General features: G+C 27.1%; 3 protein-coding genes and 1 long non-coding RNA gene across 4 annotated transcripts; 3 read left to right on the top strand and 1 right to left on the bottom strand.

Moving 5' to 3' along the window:
- Nucleotides 1-878: 878 nt before the first annotated feature.
- LOC109603399 (glutathione S-transferase 1-like) lies at nt 879-1,961 on the top strand. Its single transcript, XM_020019894.2, has 3 exons — nt 879-1,053; nt 1,109-1,309; nt 1,608-1,961. The coding sequence occupies exons 1-3, from the start codon at nt 913-915 to the stop codon at nt 1,911-1,913; spliced, it is 648 nt and encodes a 215-aa protein (XP_019875453.2). The 5' UTR covers nt 879-912; the 3' UTR covers nt 1,914-1,961.
- A 1,829-nt stretch (nt 1,962-3,790) lies between these two features.
- Nucleotides 3,791-8,375, top strand: LOC109603401 (glutathione S-transferase 1). The gene is made up of 3 exons (XM_020019895.2): nt 3,791-3,992; nt 4,051-4,251; nt 7,606-8,375. Exons 1-3 carry the CDS (start codon nt 3,852-3,854, stop codon nt 7,900-7,902), a joined length of 639 nt encoding a protein of 212 aa, XP_019875454.1. The 5' UTR covers nt 3,791-3,851; the 3' UTR covers nt 7,903-8,375.
- A 4,755-nt stretch (nt 8,376-13,130) lies between these two features.
- On the bottom strand, nt 13,131-18,348 carry LOC126264593 (uncharacterized). Its single transcript, XR_007547276.1, has 2 exons — nt 18,096-18,348; nt 13,131-13,423 (listed from the first exon to the last, which is right to left on the bottom strand). It is a non-coding gene; the product is annotated as an uncharacterized LOC126264593 (long non-coding RNA).
- On the top strand, nt 13,349-17,912 carry LOC109603386 (glutathione S-transferase 1). The gene is made up of 3 exons (XM_020019881.2): nt 13,349-13,489; nt 17,203-17,403; nt 17,461-17,912. The coding sequence occupies exons 1-3, from the start codon at nt 13,349-13,351 to the stop codon at nt 17,767-17,769; spliced, it is 651 nt and encodes a 216-aa protein (XP_019875440.1). The 3' UTR covers nt 17,770-17,912.
- Nucleotides 18,349-19,815: the final 1,467 nt, after the last annotated feature.

Below are 19,815 nucleotides of genomic sequence, written 5' to 3'. Positions count from 1 at the left end.
TTTTGTAACACATACTTGTATTGATAATGCAGAAGAAAAGATGTGTTTGTATTTAAAAGCATAATAAAAATATTATGAATGATTCCTTTCAATTTTAAACTATAAATTAATGTGAATTACTTCAGTTCAATATTCATAATGTCTGAATTAACATTGTATATGAAACCAAGTAGTCCACCATGTCGGGCAGTGTTTCTAGTAGCTGAAGCTCTGGGTTTGCAATTAAATTTAAGCTTCGTCGACTTGCAAATAGATCAAAATATGACACACCAATTTTTAAAAGTAAGTACAGTAATATATATATATATATATATATATATATATATATATATATATATATATATATATATATATATAATATTAATTTTAAGAGAGATATTAATAAATTATTTGGTATTTTAACAAACTAAGAAGCAAAAGCATCATTATTGATACATTGATGTATAAAGTTTCTTTGTACATCTATCAATGTGAATTTTTATAAGAATTTGCCTCACAGTTGTTGTTATTTTTTGTAATTAAAAAAAAAAGAAATGATAAAATAAGTAACGTTCCGTTGTTTACCATTTATAGATATCTGTTCTAGAACTGACTGATTTTTATATTATTCTTCTAGAGTTTTCTTGATATTAAATTTCAAAAGAATATAATACCTTAACTTAAATTTATTCATTGGTCCAAATAATCCATTAAATCAATAAGCCATTATAAGAAAACACAATTTACAGTGAATATTCTAAAGAAATTCTTTCAAGGAATTGCATAATATCACGGTAATTGTGGAACAAGGTTATTAGCCAACTGTCCTATCAGTAGCTTGTAATTCTAACAAATATATAATAACACTATCAATGATTCAACAACAGACCAATTCAGTGTGTTGTGGTCAGTGGAACACAGTCGGTTCAAATCATGACTCTGACATTGTATCAGACTCCTTTAAGTCCACCGGCAAGGGCTGTTTTAATGACAGCTGAAGCCCTTGGTTTAAAACTAGAATTAGTGAACGTAGACCTTGCTAATGGGGAACATCTCACTGAAAAATACAGGAAGGCAAGTCATATTTAAGACTTTACTTTATGTATTATATTGTTTTTATTTATTACAGTTAAACCCTCAACATACAATACCCATGTTAACTGATGGTGACACCATTATTTGGGACAGTCACGCTATTATCGCTTATCTAGTTAGAAAATATGGTAAAGATGACTCTCTATATCCAAAGGACTTCGCCAAAAGGGCCTTGGTTGACCAGAGGTTGCATTTTGAAGGCTCCGTCGTATTTGTTACAATCAGACAAATTGTGGTAAGTATAAAATTCATATCATCGTTTTTGTGTCAGTGTACTCATTCAAAACATATCATTATTGTAAAACAGTTTATGGTACGACGTCATAAGGTAAAATTTATGCAAATAATGTTAATTATTTGAGGGTCGTAGGTCACTAAGTGTGTTTAACATGTAACTTGGTAACTTAAAAAGTGACATGATTAAAAAATGTACATTTATTAAAAACTAATAATGTATTTGTTTATTAGAATTGAAAATGTTATACCTGTATATAAATGTTGAGTTAAATACAGTTAATATTTTTTTTTTGCAGAGACCAATGATTTATGACAAATCAAAGTCGGTGTCCCAGGAGAGCCGTTTGAACGTGTACGAAGCCTACGATTTCTTAAACAAATTTTTGGAAGGCAAGAACTGGACAGCTGGAGATTCCGTTACAATTGCTGACTTGAGTTTGGTGTCTTCAATTTCGTCCTTGAACACGTTTATCCCAATCGATGCTCAGAAATATCCCAACGTTATACGTTGGTTGAATAACGTCTACCAATTGCCTTATTATAAGGTTAACATCCCCGGGTTGGAAGACTTTAAGAAGTTTATACACGGTCTGATGGCTTAAAATGTATTTTTGTAAACATGAATAAATATAATATACTTTTTCTTATTATTTTTGAGTTTTTATTTACAATTTTTATCAAAAATAAACTAACTTCTGTAGTGGATAAAATTGAATTAACTGAACCAATTTACCTCACTTAGATTCACCACCTTCGTTACAACAAAAACCTCTTAGTACCCTCCACCCATCCTCTGCAGACTACTACCTCAATTATAAACAAGTGTTTCTTTAACTACTAAGTGGTTTGAGATTTTATCATTAGTTTTAGTATTAACAAGCTAAACTCAAGGAGAATTTCCCTTCATCCTACGTTCTTCGTCTCTTCACTGTTACCAATGTTGTAGAATATTTCAACGCACTATTCAGAGGCAAATTCATTAACCAATTACCTTAAGTGTGGAGAATTTAGTTTGATTTATTAAATTTTATCGTCTTTTCCTGCTTTGAATGTTAATTGAGCACCTAGAGCTTCTTGTAGGTTAACAACAAAAGTATCTCATTGATCTTAAATCCACTTATCCAGTCTCTATAATATAAGGTTCTTGAATTAGTGTAATATATGTGTTCATTGCTGTTACGACTTTTGGTGATTGTTTTATGGTTACTGAAAGATGTGCTCAATTTATTTCTTTGTTATTTGCATCGAAGTTCTCTTTCCCACCCACTTTAGGTTTACCTCTCGTTTCCCTCTCTAAATCTGACCAAATCAGGAGTTTAGGCTTCTCAACTTTTGACAAGGATATCTCTTGGACTTTGAAAACAATTATTTTAATAGATTAATTAATTTAAATGTGGATTTGAACTTGAAATTATTATATTTTGAGACAGATACTGAAATAATAGATGTAAACATTATATAATAAATAAATAAAAGAATTGATCTTTGTGACACCAGATAAAATTGTGACTTATAATATCAGTAATAATATTGTGCATTTTCAATAAATATGTACATTATAAATGAACAAAAACAGTGACTAGCAAAATTCAGCATAATTGCAAAATATTTCACAATATTACAGGAAATTTATAATACTTAAAGGGTAAAGAAAATGTTTTTCAGACCCAGACCCTTCTTTACCATATTTAGGGACAGATATAACTAACCATTATTCTCTATTAGTATTTAATATAAATAATGTTGGAATGGCCTCAGATCATCAAAAATGTTCTTTATTCAGAAGAAGAAAGGATAAGATTGATGAGTGATTTACTTTTTCCAGTAAAGTGTGTAGAAGAATTGGTTTGGTACATGTTCCTGTCACAATAACTGGACAAATTTACATAGATTTAATATTAGGGGACCCGGAATTGTCATTTGTCAGCTCATTTTGTATCTCTATGACATGATAATTAAAATTTTTTTTGTAACATACTAAGGGCAGAAGTAGAAGCAAATATTTGTCAAACAATCGAGGAACTGTCAAATATCCTTAACCAACCTTGAGTGACCATCCAGGGACATTTACCAAGCCAGGTTTACATCCCAAAAAGACGCTTCTGTGTCTTTGGTGGAGTATTGGCGCAATTGATCACTTTGAACTGCTGAATCTTGGACAAACTAGTAATGTTATTGTGAAAAATTGAGTGAAACAATCTTTAATCGAAAAATACAATAAAAGTACAATATTTTAATACATATCTAAACTTTTAGGAATGATTCTGCTTTTTATAAAATTTTGTAAAATCTTTCATTTTTGTTTGCACAAAGTACTTAAGTTAAACGTCTTCGTAAATATTTAATTGAAACACTAATAATATAGTAAAAAATTACAAGATTTATTGCTTAGCTAGTTCAACAAAAATATCGTATTAATTAATTTTAATTTACCCAGTCAATCCCGAGGTCAAATGATATAAACCAGATAAGAGACGAAGCGTGTATTGTCGTATAAAATTTTAACAAAGACACATCCATTTAGTTCTCGTACTCCCAAAATGACTCCAAAACTTTACATGAATGAAATCAGCCCTTCTGTAAGAGCAGTACTTCTTACCGCAAGATTGTTGGAAGTAACTCTGGATTTGAAAGAAGTCGACTTGATGAACAAGGAACAGCTAACCCCCAATTTCTTAAAGGTATGTACCATTAATAATTTCGGGAAAAAAATAAAGTGTATTTTTGCGGTGGGTTTAGCTTAATCCACAACATACGGTGCCAACGTTGGAAGAAAATGGTTTTGTGATTTGGGATAGCCATGCCATCATGGCATATTTAGTTGGAAAGTATGGGAAAAGTGACAACCTGTATCCAAAAGATATTCAAAAGAGGGCCATTATTGACCAAAGACTTCATTTCGAATCGTCAATTGTCAGTGGATTCACCAGGAATATTTTGGTAAGTATATGTTAATTAATTAATTATCGCTTTAATATGATCATTATTACATTATTAGAGATAAGCATGCTAAATTATTTACTTTATCATAGAATTAGAAAATAATTTGAAAATGAGTTTTGTGATTAAATATTTAAAAAAATAAAAAATATATGTATAGTTTAATAAAATATGGAAATAGACTTTTATGTATTATTGATCTTTTTCATAACAGACAACTATGAACATAATAATTTAATAAAATATGTCAATAAATAAATGTACTCATTTGAACCCTGTACATAATACGACACAATTTAATCTTGTTGACTTGTATCTAAAAATATATTTTTATCTTTGCGAAAATCAATATAAACTATAATATATTATAGTTTTCATTAAATGATTGAACATATAGTGTAGCCTATATAAAAAAGGGAGTTGTTCCACAAAATTAGTGTTTCTTTTGATAAGTTTTTTTTCAATTGTAAAGATTGAAAATATGTACTTATGGACAAAATGTCACGTTTATTAGCCCAAAACTAAAACCTACTAAGTACTTTTTGGGCACGAAAATAGAAGAAATCATATTAGTAAATTTTTGTTGGAAAATCTGACTACACTATTATAACAAATTTCAAATAAAATTTAAGTTTTAAGAGTATTAGTATAAGTATAATATTTCAATATTGTTGAAAAATAAGATAATTTGTGCAACTTTTGAGAGTTTATTCCGTAGATTATTTAGTTAAAAAAATAAATTTGTAAGATAAGAATTTTTTATGATTTTTCATGTCAAAAAAATTATATTTTATTTATAAATATGTATATATTTATAAATATGTATCTTTATGAATTACAATTGAAAAAAAGACTGGTTAAAATCTGAAAAAATATACAAATTTTATGAAGGTGTCCCGCTTTCAAATGGACCACATTTAATTAATAATAATATAAATAATTAATAAATTATTACACTCAAATCTGGTTAAAAATTAAAAATTGATTTCAAAAATGATAATATATAAAATTATTTAATTTACGTGACACCTTTTTGTTGATTATTGAAAAATTTAGGTATTGAATTATTTATTTCACGTGGAACTTTTTTTATAAGAAAAAAAAACAGAACTTTTGGTTATTAAAAATTGTTGACTATTGAAAATAAGAATTTTGGACTATTTGTTAATATTTAAAAATATGTGTTTAATTTAGGAACATTATATTTTTATTTAATAAGTGTTTAATAATTATTAATTAGATTATAAATGTTGTTTGTATAGTGTTAATAAAATTAGCATATAGACTATGTATGTTACAAAAATGAAAAATTTTCTATAATAACTGAAATAAAATTCAAATTAAACAATTTCTCTCCACATTTTTTGTGTTATTTTTTTTATCTTGTATTTGTAATTATTATAGTACAAAATAATGTTATATAATTGACATACATTCTTTGTTCTGAAGAAAGTGTGTGTGCAAAACTTTTTATACTTATTGGGCTGAGATAACCTCCTTTGTGGCCTCATCCCACTATCACTGATACATTATTTCCATCAATATTGAAATCAGCAATACTTAAAACGTTTAAATTGTTCATAATTAAAAAGGAAATTGTTAAAAAAAGAATCTTATAGACATAATGACAGTATTAGCATCATAATTTATAATTAGTAAATTAAATTATTTTATTTAATATTTTTGATAATAGTCATCTCTCTCTTGGTTCTGAGAAAATCTAATGTTAATTTTAATATTTGGGGAAATTTACGGTGAATTTTATTAGACCAAGATGTATTTGAAGAGGTAGTAACATTACTTTACTTTCTCAATATGAGAAGTAGATACTATGAAAGTCATTATTACAGTAGCTATATTTTTGTTAATGATCATATTGAAGGCATTTGATGTATTGATCTTGTTCATTAAGAAATTGTTACCAAATGACAAATAAAACATTTTATATCTTATTTAAAATAATTACACTATATTCTTTCTCCCATTATTCTTTTTGTACCTAAATTAATCATCAATCAGCACTCTTTTGAATAATATATATTTTTTAAATAAACTTTAAACAAAATTGTTAATATTTTGTAGGATACTCTTTGTTCATTATAACCACTAGCAAACTCTTCTCTTAATAACAATAATTCATCTAAATTTGATGATTTTCGATGTTTTAATAGAGATTACATGTCTTTCCACAAATTGTCAATTGTATTTAAATCCGGACTTTTTGCTGGTCAATCGAGAATCTCAACAATTTTATTTTTTACCTTTGGATTTATGCTTCGTATCATTATCATTCATAAAAATCCACGTAATTGATAAATTATCGTTGAGAAATGGTTCCATTACGTCTCTCATGAAGTCTCTATATATGAAATAGTCCAGTTTACTAAGAATTTTTTCTATTGGTTCTATACCATTCCAAGGAAAGAAAATTTTCCCTCCACGGTTGAAATATCATTTTGTAGTGTATCTGGGATCCAAATCTTTATTAGAAAGAAGATAATGGTTATATGTCGTTTACTGATTTTTCCAATTTATCTGTCAATAAAGTAAGTTATTTTTGTGTTAGGACATTTTTTTTTATTATCAAGTGAGTGTGTTGTTTCATATTTGTTAAAAAGCATTATAAAACATGTTTCATATTAATTATTATTTTCCTCTTTTCTGGCGTGCAATATTTCGTCCTTCACACTGAAAGGATTTTTAAATTCACACAAAACGTAAGTACATTTGAGTGTCAGTTTAAAGTAATATCTTTACTAGGACGTTTATAACATGTGTGAGAAAAAACCGAACAGGTATAGAATATTGAATTTTACTAGACAAAATTTGAATTAAATCCTTTTATGAAATATCTCACAAAATGTTTGATTTTAACTTTCGTGCTATTTCTCTGGTCACCACTGTATAATATATAATATAATTATATTTACCGTATGATAGATATCAGATCTATCAGGTCTATGGTCTCTAAATGGATCTTTTAATCTATTTTCTGAGATTCTTATTTTTTAAAAGTTATGAAGCAAGAATAAATACAAAAATAACCTTTTTTGTATTATCTATAAAAGATCAGAATCCCCAACCTACTTAAAATTATTAACAAGTCCATGTAAACAAAGATAATTGATAAATAAATATTGTTTAATAATGTTGTAATATTCGTAGAATCGATAAGTTTCAATAGAAGTTGACTTCTTTGTTAATTGTTATATATATTTTTTATTTTTTGATTTAGTGAAATTATCTCTCGATATATTAAAATTTTACTTATATTTTTCAAAATTGATTACTCCAACCATACATTTTTATATTCTATCAACAATTTCAATTGTTTTATTCACACAATTATTTCAGAATCCAATGCTTTATGACAACCAGAAGATAGAAATAGATGAAGCATCTTTTAACAAGACATACAGTTTGATAGAAGACTTCCTCTCGTCGAACGACTGGATCGCTGGACCTACCATGACCATTGCTGATTTGAGTCTTATTCCATCAATTACTTCTTTAGATTGTGTAGTACCAATTGATTACAGAAAATACCCTCGCATTAGGTATTGGGTAAAGAGAGCAGAATCATTGCCTTGTTATGCTGCTAATGAAAATGGACTCAACAAAATTAAAGGATTAATTAGTAGAAATAATTAATTTATAATTTGGGTAAGATTTAATTTTAACCTTAGTCTTAAGTTTTAACATTATCTAATAATTACTAATTATACATTATTTAAGTAGTGTTAAAATTCACATGGTAATATAATATATGTTTTAATATATTAATTAGTATGGTTTAAAATATTTCTCTTTATAATTCAAGTGTAATAATGTATACAAAAAACTGTCAAAGTAGGAGAAAGGTAATATTTTTGTTGATACATATACATATGTGATTGTTATATAATATTTAGATTAAATTATATATTTAGTGACTTTATAAATTGTAAGTAAATTGTCACAATTTTGTATGAGATTAATATGACATGGCAGCTGTTTTTAATACTTAGGATAACTATTTTTATTTAAAATATAATTGTTAACAAAATTCAAATGTTAAAATTGTTAAAAGTGTAAGATAATAAATAGAGGTGACATATATAATAAAATAAAAACAATTTAGATGACGTCTAAATGAATTTTTCTACTTTAGATTCTTATTTCAACAACGTTATTTATTCTTTTCAGATAATCAACAGTTTAAAAATTGATATATACATAGATTTCATACATAATTCATACTATACAGGGTGTTTCATAACATATGCGTAATTTTTACGCAGATATTTCTAAATAATAAGTCAATTTCTTAAAAAATTTCTAATAAAAGTCCAACAGAAAACGAGATAAAAAATGTTAAAGTTTGTAACAAACCTAACTCTACTAAAGCTATTCAAAAATTTCTACATTGACCTGAAAACAAACTTAGGCCCGTCTTATCCAATTTCGTCGCACTAAAAGATAAAAATTGTTTGGATTACAATAATAGTAAATATTAAGAAGTAAACACTGCATAAAAAGTACAAAAACAAGGTTTGTTACAAACTTATTATTAGAAGTGCATATCTGGTTAAAAAAATTCGGAAAAGTTATGAAACATTCTGTATAATAATAATATTTTCTAATTCATGTTTACTTATGTCATTTTTAAATATTAATTTATTAAAAAAATAATGATTTAAGTTATGACATATACAGAGTTTCTAAAAATTAAAGAAAGTTGTCTAATAAGTCCATGTTCTATTTGAGACATATTTTTTTAACGCTATACAAGGTGTCCCATAATTACTGAGACACAGAGTTAAGATAGTTAACATAATAATGTTAATAAATTAACGTATTTTATTTTTTTATTACATTATATTAAAAAGTTTTCTTTCAGTTTAATGAACTTAAAAGATAGGTCAATATCTCTTCGCCTGCTGCACTCTCCTCCTGTCAAACTGGTTGCTGTAGATGATGGTTGCGATGTAAATGTTTCGCAGTACAAATACCAACAGAAATTATTCTGTTCTGCAGAAGGTAGAATGAAATTACAACGTTGCACCTAAGTTATATGCAATTGCAGTAAATCCACCAGGAAGGACTGTCAAAAATTTATCTTTTTGGAGGTTTTTCCAATTTTTAGATTAGCTCAACTTAGTCATTTATTTGATGAAATATGACCCATTAACAATTTTAGTTTACTTCAGGTAATTGAGAAGTTTATTAAGTTTGTTTCATTAATTGTCACTTCAAAATCTTTTATTATGATATACAGTAGTAAAAAAAGTATGGAATATTTATTTGCTTCCTTAATATTTTCCCAAATCTGTTGCAAACCTGAACAAATCTAATTTACTGCAAAATCTGTCTATTAATCAAAATAATCTTTATATTTATGGGTTGTTACTTTTTTTAAATTGAAATTCATTTTAACTTAATTTGAAAATAGTCTGGAATATTTTAATATAATTTATAAAAAATTAATAATAACTCAAATACATAATTCAATATTTTATGGCGTAACTTTTGGCTTCTTTGACAACTTGGCATCTTTTAGGTATAGAATCTACAAGTATCTGCAATGTGACAACAGGAATTTGTTGCCACTGCTCCTGTATGCTTTGAAGAAGCTCGAATGTAATACCTCCCAAAGGTGCTCAATAGCATTCAGTTCGGGATGCTGAGACGGCCATTCAAGCACAGTTAAGTTCTTCATTAGAAACCACTCTTTAATAATGTTATACGTGTTTGGTTACGTAGTCTTGTTGAAATATCCAACGAGGTGGCATCTCTTCCTCGGCAAATGGAAATATGGTGGTTTCCAATTTTCGTGTATTGATAACGATCCATTTTACACTCCACTTGAATCAAAGGTCCAACTTTGGACCGAGAAAAGCTTCCCAAACATGTTTAATCGTAGGAATTTGGTATTTAAGACGGTATCATTACCACTCTGGACGTCCCACAAATGTCCTACCATCTGACCTAAAGGCAGTGTTCCATTTTTCCATGACAAGTGGGATAACATCTGGATTATATTATATTGAAATTTACTCTATTATTTGTTTTAATGTTTTGCGGATATTTGAAACAGGGCCTTTTTATAATTTTGTCTATTTTGATAGTGGTTTTTCCTGGTTCTGGCTTACAACACACTCATTAATAATTAATATTTAAGTAAATGTATTTAGGTATTACAACTTTGTAACCGACCAAAAATGTTAAGAATTTAAGTACATCTGACCGCAAATGAAATAATATTCCATACTTTTTTCCAAGAAACATATCTGATAGACTGGAAGGAACACAAACTGGCGAATTTGTTTACATTACAACAGATATGAAAAATTCTCTGAAACATCTTCCAATCAATGCCAATTAATCTAGTGACATATTGTACGAGATTAAATTCAAAAATGGAACGTATTTGAAAATAAAATTTCAATTAAGAGAAACTTGTAACATGAATATGATATTATCTTTAATACAATATTATAATAATGGGTTAACAATTATCATTTTATTTTTTTATTGTCAATAATTCACTTATTATTATCAATTAATGGTTTTACTTATGCTCATTTAATTTAAATAGTAATTTACTCGTAGTTTCTCATACTTACAACTTTTCACCAATCAAGTAGGGATAATATTAATAAAATTTATTACAAATTTTATTAATGTAACGTTAATATTAATATTTTAAATACAATTTTTAGGAGAGTATCATTTTGGAAGAATATGTGCATACTTAGTTAGTTAATCCTGTTCCGACATTAGACTATGATGGTTCTACTTTATGGGATTTGTGGATAAATACTCAAATAATCAATTTACATACGATATTAAAACACTTTTTTAATACCGGAAGTTTATTTTCAGAAATGCAGACTGTCAAAGTACGTTTAATTTTGGAAATATTATTGTATAGATATAATAGAGTAAATTAATTTTTGATGAATTTCAGAAATCTATTAATTTTGAAAGTTTTGAAGTCAATCAAGAAGAAGAAAAAAAGAAAAATTATTACGAGGATATAACATTCAAAACTATTAATAGTATTAAAAAACAGTGAAAATTAACTATATTAACTTGTTAACCATTCGTTGCGTATTGTGATGGTGCCAATAGGAAAAAAATGATTATAATAATGAAAGAATTATTATGTGGAATGGATTGATAAAATTAAAATTGGAAATTTAAATTCTTTTTCTTTAATTATGTAATAAATATAAAATTTCATATTTTAGAATTAGTTATTTTATTGAAATTAAAAAATAATAAATTTCAGAAATTTTTTATATAGTTTATCACACGAAATTCCGTTATATCCAACTAACAAAAGTTGCTTCACTCAAAATGCTATAACTCACAAACTAATAGCACAAAAGCTGTCAAATTTATACACGTGTTTTTTGAAGGTTGGGACTAATTGAAAATCGTATGGATTTAATACTAGTGGGACCATTTATGTTTCAGCCTACGAACTTTTCAGCCTACTTATTAATCATCATAATCATCACTCTTTTTGAAATAAATCTTATTTATAAAAATATAAGAATATATAATATAATCAACCTTGTTTTTTAGATCGTCTGTCATGCATATTCCTGAGTTTTAACCAACTTTTCAGAATTAAATTGTTTATTCCATTGTACAGTGACAAAAATAAATAGCCTAACTACATGTTAGAGGGTAAAAACTTTTAATTTGACATTTCAAAGCTTCCTTTGAGCCTGTACGATTATTTTCTTTGTGCACAAGAAAACTATTGGCACCTAATTATTGTTATTCACACTTAATTTATATGGATTTCATTAGTCCAACTATTTGTTGAAATTCATTAATTAACAAGGTACATTATCTAACTTCTTCATTTTTTGGATAATTATCAGTTACACAACTAAGTACTTGTTTTTGATTAAATTTGTAATAAGAATGAATTTGTTTGCTTTCTGTTATCACACCTGTGACTTATTGGGAGTTGGGGAGTAGCTTAGATAAACACCAGTGTCGAATTAATACAATTTTATTCATATAACACAAAGAAACACACATTACAATTGACTGACTTATAATAACAAATAAGGGACCATCTTCAGGGTTGCTCTGGGGTTGATTGGTATTGTCCATAACTACTGTTGTTGTTCAAAGGGTTTTAATTTTTTAGCAACAAGAACAAAAACAGTTAAAGGTACTATACTACTTGAATTAAATTTAAACAAGCAAGTTTATAATTTCTGTCAACCTGTGGTGGTGAAGAATTTTGAAACTCAGTTATTTTTTTAATGATTTAGTAAAAATAAAAAAAATTAAAAAGCTACAACACAAAAATTTTAACATAATTCAAAAAGGTCAGTATTAATAGTTATCAGTTTGGCGGCACCAAATTATAGTATTTAAATATATATTTATTGTGTTTAAGATAATAATTTTACTTCCAAACAAAAGGGACAATTTAGTAGTTTGATTAGAATTGGAATAGTTATAAAATGCATCTTAACAAGTTACTGTTTAGCTGAAAAAAAAAATGAATATGGTAAAATATCTAACAATATCTTTGATAAAAAAGCAATTAATTAGTTAATCTTGATTTAATTAATGCATTCATTCACCCCAGCTATTAATTAATGTATTCCTGATAATTGCATGATGGTCTTTGGAATTTGTATAATTAATCCTCTGATAATATTAAGAAAACATGTACTTTTTTATGAAGCTGTTTACAGGGTTATTGTAACATTATTTCTAAAACGTCCTATTGCATCACCAAGAATTAAAGCAACATAATTTTTTCAGCACAACTACTGACAGCTATCAAGGTTATGATAAAACGAAAATTAAAATTTTTTTAAACCAAAACATTAGATTGTTTTTCATAAAATGAGGAATCAATTAGTTTTAAATAGGAGCTATTTATTGTATTTTAAAAATATTTAAAAGTTACAAATGGATTTATTGAACTTGCGAGGTCAATACAATATTTGTTGGCCTGCTACTAATAACTATTCTCGTCAAGCTGGTTGCTGCATCTGGTAAACAGATTCAAGTGGCTGCGCATTACAAATACCGGCAGAACCCATTCCGTTTTGCTGGAGGTAAGAAGCATTGTAAAATGGCACCTAAATTATATGCTATTGCTGCAAGTCCACCTGTAAGGGCCGTTCAGGCTTGTGCAAAGGCCATAAACCTGGAATTGGAAGTAATCAACGTTAATTTGCTGGCTGGAGAACATTTAAAACCGGAGTATTTGAAGGTTCGTAGACTTGTTTTTGATTAGCCGGCCATTTTTTTATGCTGTTAATATGAAGTATAAACAATTTAACTTAGGTAATGGGAACATTTATCAAATTAGTCTCATTTATTATTAATTAATTTAAATCAATAATGTTATATTAAGGTTAATTTATGTTTAATTATATAAATAGATATACTTTATTAATTTTGACTTTTGTTAATAGCTTATCAATATGATATAATAATTATAGATAGAGGTCATTTGTCACTTCGTGTAAAATTAAGAATGAATTAGTTATTTTTATTTACATTGACTAATTCTCCATAACCTTGTCCAGACCACAAATGCCTTAGTAAAATATCTATTATTTTCTATTATAATTGTATTTGATATTTTGAAATTTACCTCAATAAATATTTCAACAGTTTAAAGAAATCAATTAATTTGTTCAGTGAAACAAATGTTAAAATTATTTTTTGTTAGTTTTTGCATAGTGTATTACTATTACAAATTTTTTATTGATTTTGGCTTCAATGTTTATTAAATCACCTAAAAAAGTATTTCAAGAATTTACAGAAATCAGGAAGATCATCATTAAACATATTAGATTCCAAAATAAATAATGTCTGTAACATTAAATTGAAATTTATTTGAAACAATTCTCATTAATAAATAAATATATATATATATATATATATATATATATATATATATATATATATATATAATCATAGAGCCAACAATTATCTTGACAACGTTTTACAAGTAAATGTATACCATGAGAACAAATTTCTGGTTTCTTGGAACTGAAGAAATGGCCAACTCCCATTTTCTCTTCAGAATTAAGCTGTTTATTATGGGAGATACGAAGTAGAATTTTGAGTCACCAACATGTATTCTGTTACCCTGAAGAAGCAGGGAGCCTTTTCTTTTGACTGAAGAAGTTTGTCTTTGTGATTTTCATGAATTTGATCAATTTAAGTACTGTTTCATAAGGTTTACTCTTTGCCCAGAACATCGAGAAGTAAGGAAGTAATTATCAATTGTCTATACTTAATATTTGTGGAATCTATTTGTCCAACTTTTTAATGAAATTAATTCAACTCCAGTTCAGATTTCATCTTCAGAATTAAGCTGTTTAAAACGTGGCGGACGAGGTAGAATTTTTCATTTAACATTTTGAAACTTCTTTTGCCCTCCCACATATATTCCGTTGTAATAAAGAAGCAGGGGGCTTTTTCTATTGACTGAAGAAGCTTGTCTTTGTGATTTTCATGAATTTGATCAATTTAAGTACTGTTTCATAAGGTTTACTCTTTGCCCAGAACATCGAGAAGTAAAGAAGTAATTAGCAATTGTTTATATTTAATATTTGTGGAATCTATTTGTCCAACTTTTTGATGAAATTCATTCAACTCCAGTTCTAACTTCATCTTCAGAATTAAGCTGTTTAAAACGTGGTGGACGAGGTAGAATTTTTCATTTAACATTTTGAAACTTCTTTTGCCCTCCCACATATATTCCGTTGTAATAAAGGAGCAGGGGGCTTTTTCTATTGACTGAAGAAGCTTGTCTTTGTGATTTTCATGAATTTGATCAATTTAAGTACTGTTTCATAAGGTTTATTCTTTGCCCAGAACATCCAGAAGTAAAGAAGTAATTAGCAATTGTCTATACATAATATTTGTGGAATCTATTTGTCCAACTTTTTGATGAAATTCATTCAACTCCAGTTCTAACTTCATCTTCAGAATTAAGCTGTTTAAAACGTGGTGGACGAGGTAGAATTTTTCATTTAACATTTTGAAACTTCTTTTGCCCTCCCACATATATTCCGTTGTAATAAAGAAGCAGGGGGCTTTTTCTATTGACTGAAGAAGCTTGTCTTTGTGATTTTCATGAATTTGATCAATTTAAGTACTGTTTCATAAGGTTTACTCTTTGCCCAGAACATCGAGAAGTAAGGAAGTAATTATCAATTGTCTATACTTAATATTTGTGGAATCTATTTGTCCAACTTTTTAATGAAATTAATTCAACTCCAGTTCAGATTTCATCTTCAGAATTAAGCTGTTTAAAACGTGGTAGACGATGTAGAATTTTTCATTTAACATTTTGAAACTTCTTTTGCCCTCCCACATATATTCCGTTGTAATAAAGGAGCAGGGGGCTTTTTCTATTGACTGAAGAAGCTTGTCTTTGTGATTTTCATGAATTTGATCAATTTAAGTACTGTTTCATAAGGTTTATTCTTTGCCCAGAACATCCAGAAGTAAAGAAGTAATTAGCAATTGTCTATACATAATATTTATGGAATCTATTTGTCCAACTTTTTGATGAAATTCATTCAACTCCAGTTCTAACTTCATCTTCAGAATTAAGCTGTTTAAAACGTGGTGGACGAGGTAGAATTTTTCATTTAACATTTTGAAACTTCTTTTGCCCTCCCACATATATTCCGTTGTAATAAAGAAGCAGGGGGCTTTTTCTATTGACTGAAGAAGTTTGTCTTTGTGATTTTCATGAATTTGATCAATTTAAGTACTGTTTCATAAGGTTTACTCTTTGCCCAGAACATCGAGAAGTAAGGAAGTAATTATCAATTGTCTATACTTAATATTTGTGGAATCTATTTGTCCAACTTTTTGATGAAATTCATTCAACTCCAGTTCTAATTTCATCTTCAGAATTAAGCTGTTTAAAACGTGGTGGACGAGGTAGAATTTTTCATTTAACATTTTGAAACTTCTTTTGCCCTCCCACATATATTCCGTTGTAATAAAGAAGCAGGGGGCTTTTTCTATTGACTGAAGAAGCTTGTCTTTGTGATTTTCATGAATTTGATGATGATGATTAAGGTTTACTCTTTGCCCAGAACATCGAGAAGTAAAGAAGTAATTAGCAATTGTTTATATTTAATATTAGTGGAATCTATTTGTCCAACTTTTTCATGAAATTCATTCAACTCCAGTTCTAACTTCATCTTCAGAATTAAGCTGTTTAATACGTGGTAGAGGAGGTAGAATTTTTCATTTAACATTTTGAAACTTCTTTTGTCTTCCCACATGTATTCCGTTGTAATAAATAAGTAGGGGGCTTCTTCTATTGACTGAAGAAGCTTGTCTTTGTGATTTTCATGAATTTGATCAATTTAAGTACTGTTTAATAAGGTTTATCATTATCCAGAAGAGCAAAAAATAAAGAAGTAATTACCAATTGTCAAAAGGTTAATTTTTTTTACCCTTAGTTAATATTTGTGGAATCTATTTCAAGAACTTTTTGATAAAGTCATTCAATTCCTGTTTTGATCCCTTCAGAATAATATAATAAATAAACTGATTATTACGTGATAAACAAGATAGAATTTTCCATTTAACATTTTGAAACTTCCTTTGAGTCTTTCAACGTATTTCAAAGGTGATGTGCCAGTAATATATACAGTATAATTATTAAAAATGATTTAAATAAACCACGAACTAAAACACAAATTACTTTATTTAGTTTACTTTTATTATCTTTATTAATTTTTTAATTACATTTCAATGTCAATGTATAATTATTTTTAGTGAACTTTTACTTTTTTAATCATGCTTATGATGGTGACTAGAATTTTCTCGAAACAGCATAACAAACGAATCATATCCTTAATGCAACAATCCAATTAGTTATGCTATCATGATTTATATGGTATTATTTTGAAGATAAATGTGACCACTAATAATACGTTTTAGATTAATCCTCAACATATTGTACCAACAATAGATGATGATGGATTCATTTTATGGGATAGCCATGTTATTATGCAATATATTGTGGAAAAATACTCAAAAGATGACGCCTTGTATCCAAAAGATATCAAAGCCAGGGCCCTAGTAAACCAACGTCTCTTTTTTGATGCTGGAATTTTATTCCCACGGATGTTGGTTATCACGGTATGTTTAATTTTACTAAAAATGAAAAAACCAAGTAAATAAAATAATAATTTTCAGAGATCCATCATTTTTGACGGTGCTAAAGTCATTCCAGAGGAAAAAAGAGAAAAGGTTTTAGAAGCATATGGTTTCGCAGAAAAATATTTGGAAAGCAGCAAATATATGGCCGGAGAAACTGTTACAATTGCAGATATTAGCTTGGTAACCACTTTAACATCTTGTAATGTTGTGGTGCCGATAGATTCTGAAAAATATCCAAAAATTACAGCTTGGATTAAAACAATGGAGCAATTACCGTATTACGATGCCAATAAAGTTGGATTGGACATGTTGGATGAATTGATAAAATCAAAATTGAAGGGCTAATTGTTTCCTTAGTTTTATATAAAAATATAATTGCGTATTTCTAAATTTAACTATTTTATTAAGCAGTGAAAGTTCGATGTAATTGAAGGAATTTAAAAATCATAATAAATACTTCTACTTTCTAAATGTATATTGAAACGAAATTTTGTGTTTTTTTTTTAAATACCCAACCCACTTTGATATTGCAACATATTGTAAGTAAAACAACAAGTAACTTAAAATACATTTAGTTTGAAAAATGAGGTCCTTGTTCCAATAAATGCAAAATTTCAATAATTTAGCTGAAAAGGAGAATGTTTTTATTACATTAGTAAAAGAAGTCTTACCTTAGACCACTTTCATTTAAAAAAATTAATTACTTCAGTACTTTTCTGAGGAATAATTTATAAAATTTTTAAAAAAAGTTGATGGAGGAGTACAATATCACATCTTAACAGTAGAATTAATTCTAAAATACTGATGAAAAAGCCACGGTTGTACAAATCCATAATATTGTCAAAACAATTGATATCAGTTGCAGCAGTAAATATTTTTTACACGTGGAGGGAGAAGGAGAAATCCATGGTTTTATGAAATCGAGTAAGAGATTTTCATCACCCTTTAAATTTAAATCATATGTTTTCGATAAACTAATTTATAATAATAAAACAATAATATTATTACAAACTGTCAACAAATTTATACCAAGCTTATTTTAATTACTTTTATAACATCATTATAAATAAATTTTCAATTTTTCCTTCAGTAACGTAATTAAAAAATTAATATATTTTGTATTTGTATTTGTAAATAACATCAAATACAGACGTGACTGCAGTCAGACTAATTACGAAAAATATGCGATAAAGGTAAAAAGCAATATTAATTTTAATTAATTAACATTCTTTAGACTATATATTTAGTAAATAAAATGAATCCTAAATAAATATGGGACATTCCATGCTAAATCTGACAATTACAGGTAGGAATTTTATTATTTTAATTACAATTCAATTATCTTCTGTTTTTGTCAAATTTTCATAACATCGTTATTAATGTATATATTATAAATTATAACATTCATTATAATATAAAATATTAATAGAAAATTTGGCTAAACCAATCGAAAACCGTTTGATCCTATTGAATTTTGAAAGAGACATTATGCACGAGAGAGACAGTATAATTAATTATTTTTTTATTATTAAGTTAAATGCTTATTTTATATAAAAATTTAATCAGAAATATTTTTAGGAAGGATAAATTGAAAATAATATAATTATTATTTTAAATACGAGTAAATTTGAAATTTTGGTGAAGGTTCCTTCCATTATACAGACAGTATAATTAACTAATTTTTTATTATTATGTTAAATGAATATTTTATATAAAAATTTAGTTAAAAATATTTTTAGGAAGAATAAATTGAAAATAATTTAATTATTAGTTTAAATATAAATTTGATTTGAAATTTTGGTGGAACTTCCTTCCATTGTTTGTGAACATAACTGTTATTCTGTCGAAATAAACTCAAATTTTTATGAATATTTTCAAAATGTATGGATTTAAATGGATAAATTTAAAATATTTATTAAAAAACTATTAAAATCAGTACGCATTCGAATATCTTCTAAATTAGAGTAATCCATTAACTACAAGAGACCTTTTTTTTGAGCGTTTAATTTCCTACAAAGATTTATAATATTGATATATCTACGACTTATAAAATTTAAAAGTAAAAAATAAATATTTTGTTAAATTCTTCAAACTTTGACCTTCGATATTTTTTAAATCTAAAATTTATGAAAAAATTGTAAGATACCTATTTTGTAAAACGTTAAATTTCCTAAAAGAAATGCAAATAAAAACTTTCTGTACGATTAAGTAATGACGAGATATTGATTTTGCCATATGGAACTGAAGAAAAAAATGGAAAACTGAGATGAGAAGGACCTTCTTATTAAAATTAAGAACTGATCTTTGGAGAGCATTTTTTAAAGGTATCTAAGAAGGAAGGCAACACCTAGACATAATTGATTTATTCCATTTTTTTTAGAAGATAATAAT

Source organism: Aethina tumida, chromosome 2 (assembly GCF_024364675.1).
Source record: "Aethina tumida isolate Nest 87 chromosome 2, icAetTumi1.1, whole genome shotgun sequence".
Classification (NCBI taxonomy): domain Eukaryota; kingdom Metazoa; phylum Arthropoda; class Insecta; order Coleoptera; family Nitidulidae; genus Aethina; species Aethina tumida.
The sequence above is the reverse complement of the archived record's forward strand: the minus strand, read 5'-3'. Positions and strand labels throughout refer to the sequence as shown.

Excerpts from the sequence above, each read along its gene's own strand:
- LOC109603399 (XM_020019894.2), top strand. The coding sequence starts at position 913 with ATGACTCTGACATTGTATCAGACTCCTTTAAGTCCACCGGCAAGGGCT. Across the intron at positions 1,054-1,108 it reads TCACTGAAAAATACAGGAAG|TTAAACCCTCAACATACAAT; the intron begins GCAAGTCATATT and ends TATTTATTACAG. Across the intron at positions 1,310-1,607 it reads TTACAATCAGACAAATTGTG|AGACCAATGATTTATGACAA; the intron begins GTAAGTATAAAA and ends TTTTTTTTGCAG.
- LOC109603401 (XM_020019895.2), top strand. The coding sequence starts at position 3,852 with ATGACTCCAAAACTTTACATGAATGAAATCAGCCCTTCTGTAAGAGCA. Across the intron at positions 3,993-4,050 it reads TAACCCCCAATTTCTTAAAG|CTTAATCCACAACATACGGT; the intron begins GTATGTACCATT and ends CGGTGGGTTTAG. Across the intron at positions 4,252-7,605 it reads GATTCACCAGGAATATTTTG|AATCCAATGCTTTATGACAA; the intron begins GTAAGTATATGT and ends CAATTATTTCAG.
- LOC109603386 (XM_020019881.2), top strand. The coding sequence starts at position 13,349 with ATGGCACCTAAATTATATGCTATTGCTGCAAGTCCACCTGTAAGGGCC. Across the intron at positions 13,490-17,202 it reads TAAAACCGGAGTATTTGAAG|ATTAATCCTCAACATATTGT; the intron begins GTTCGTAGACTT and ends AATACGTTTTAG. Across the intron at positions 17,404-17,460 it reads CACGGATGTTGGTTATCACG|AGATCCATCATTTTTGACGG; the intron begins GTATGTTTAATT and ends AATAATTTTCAG.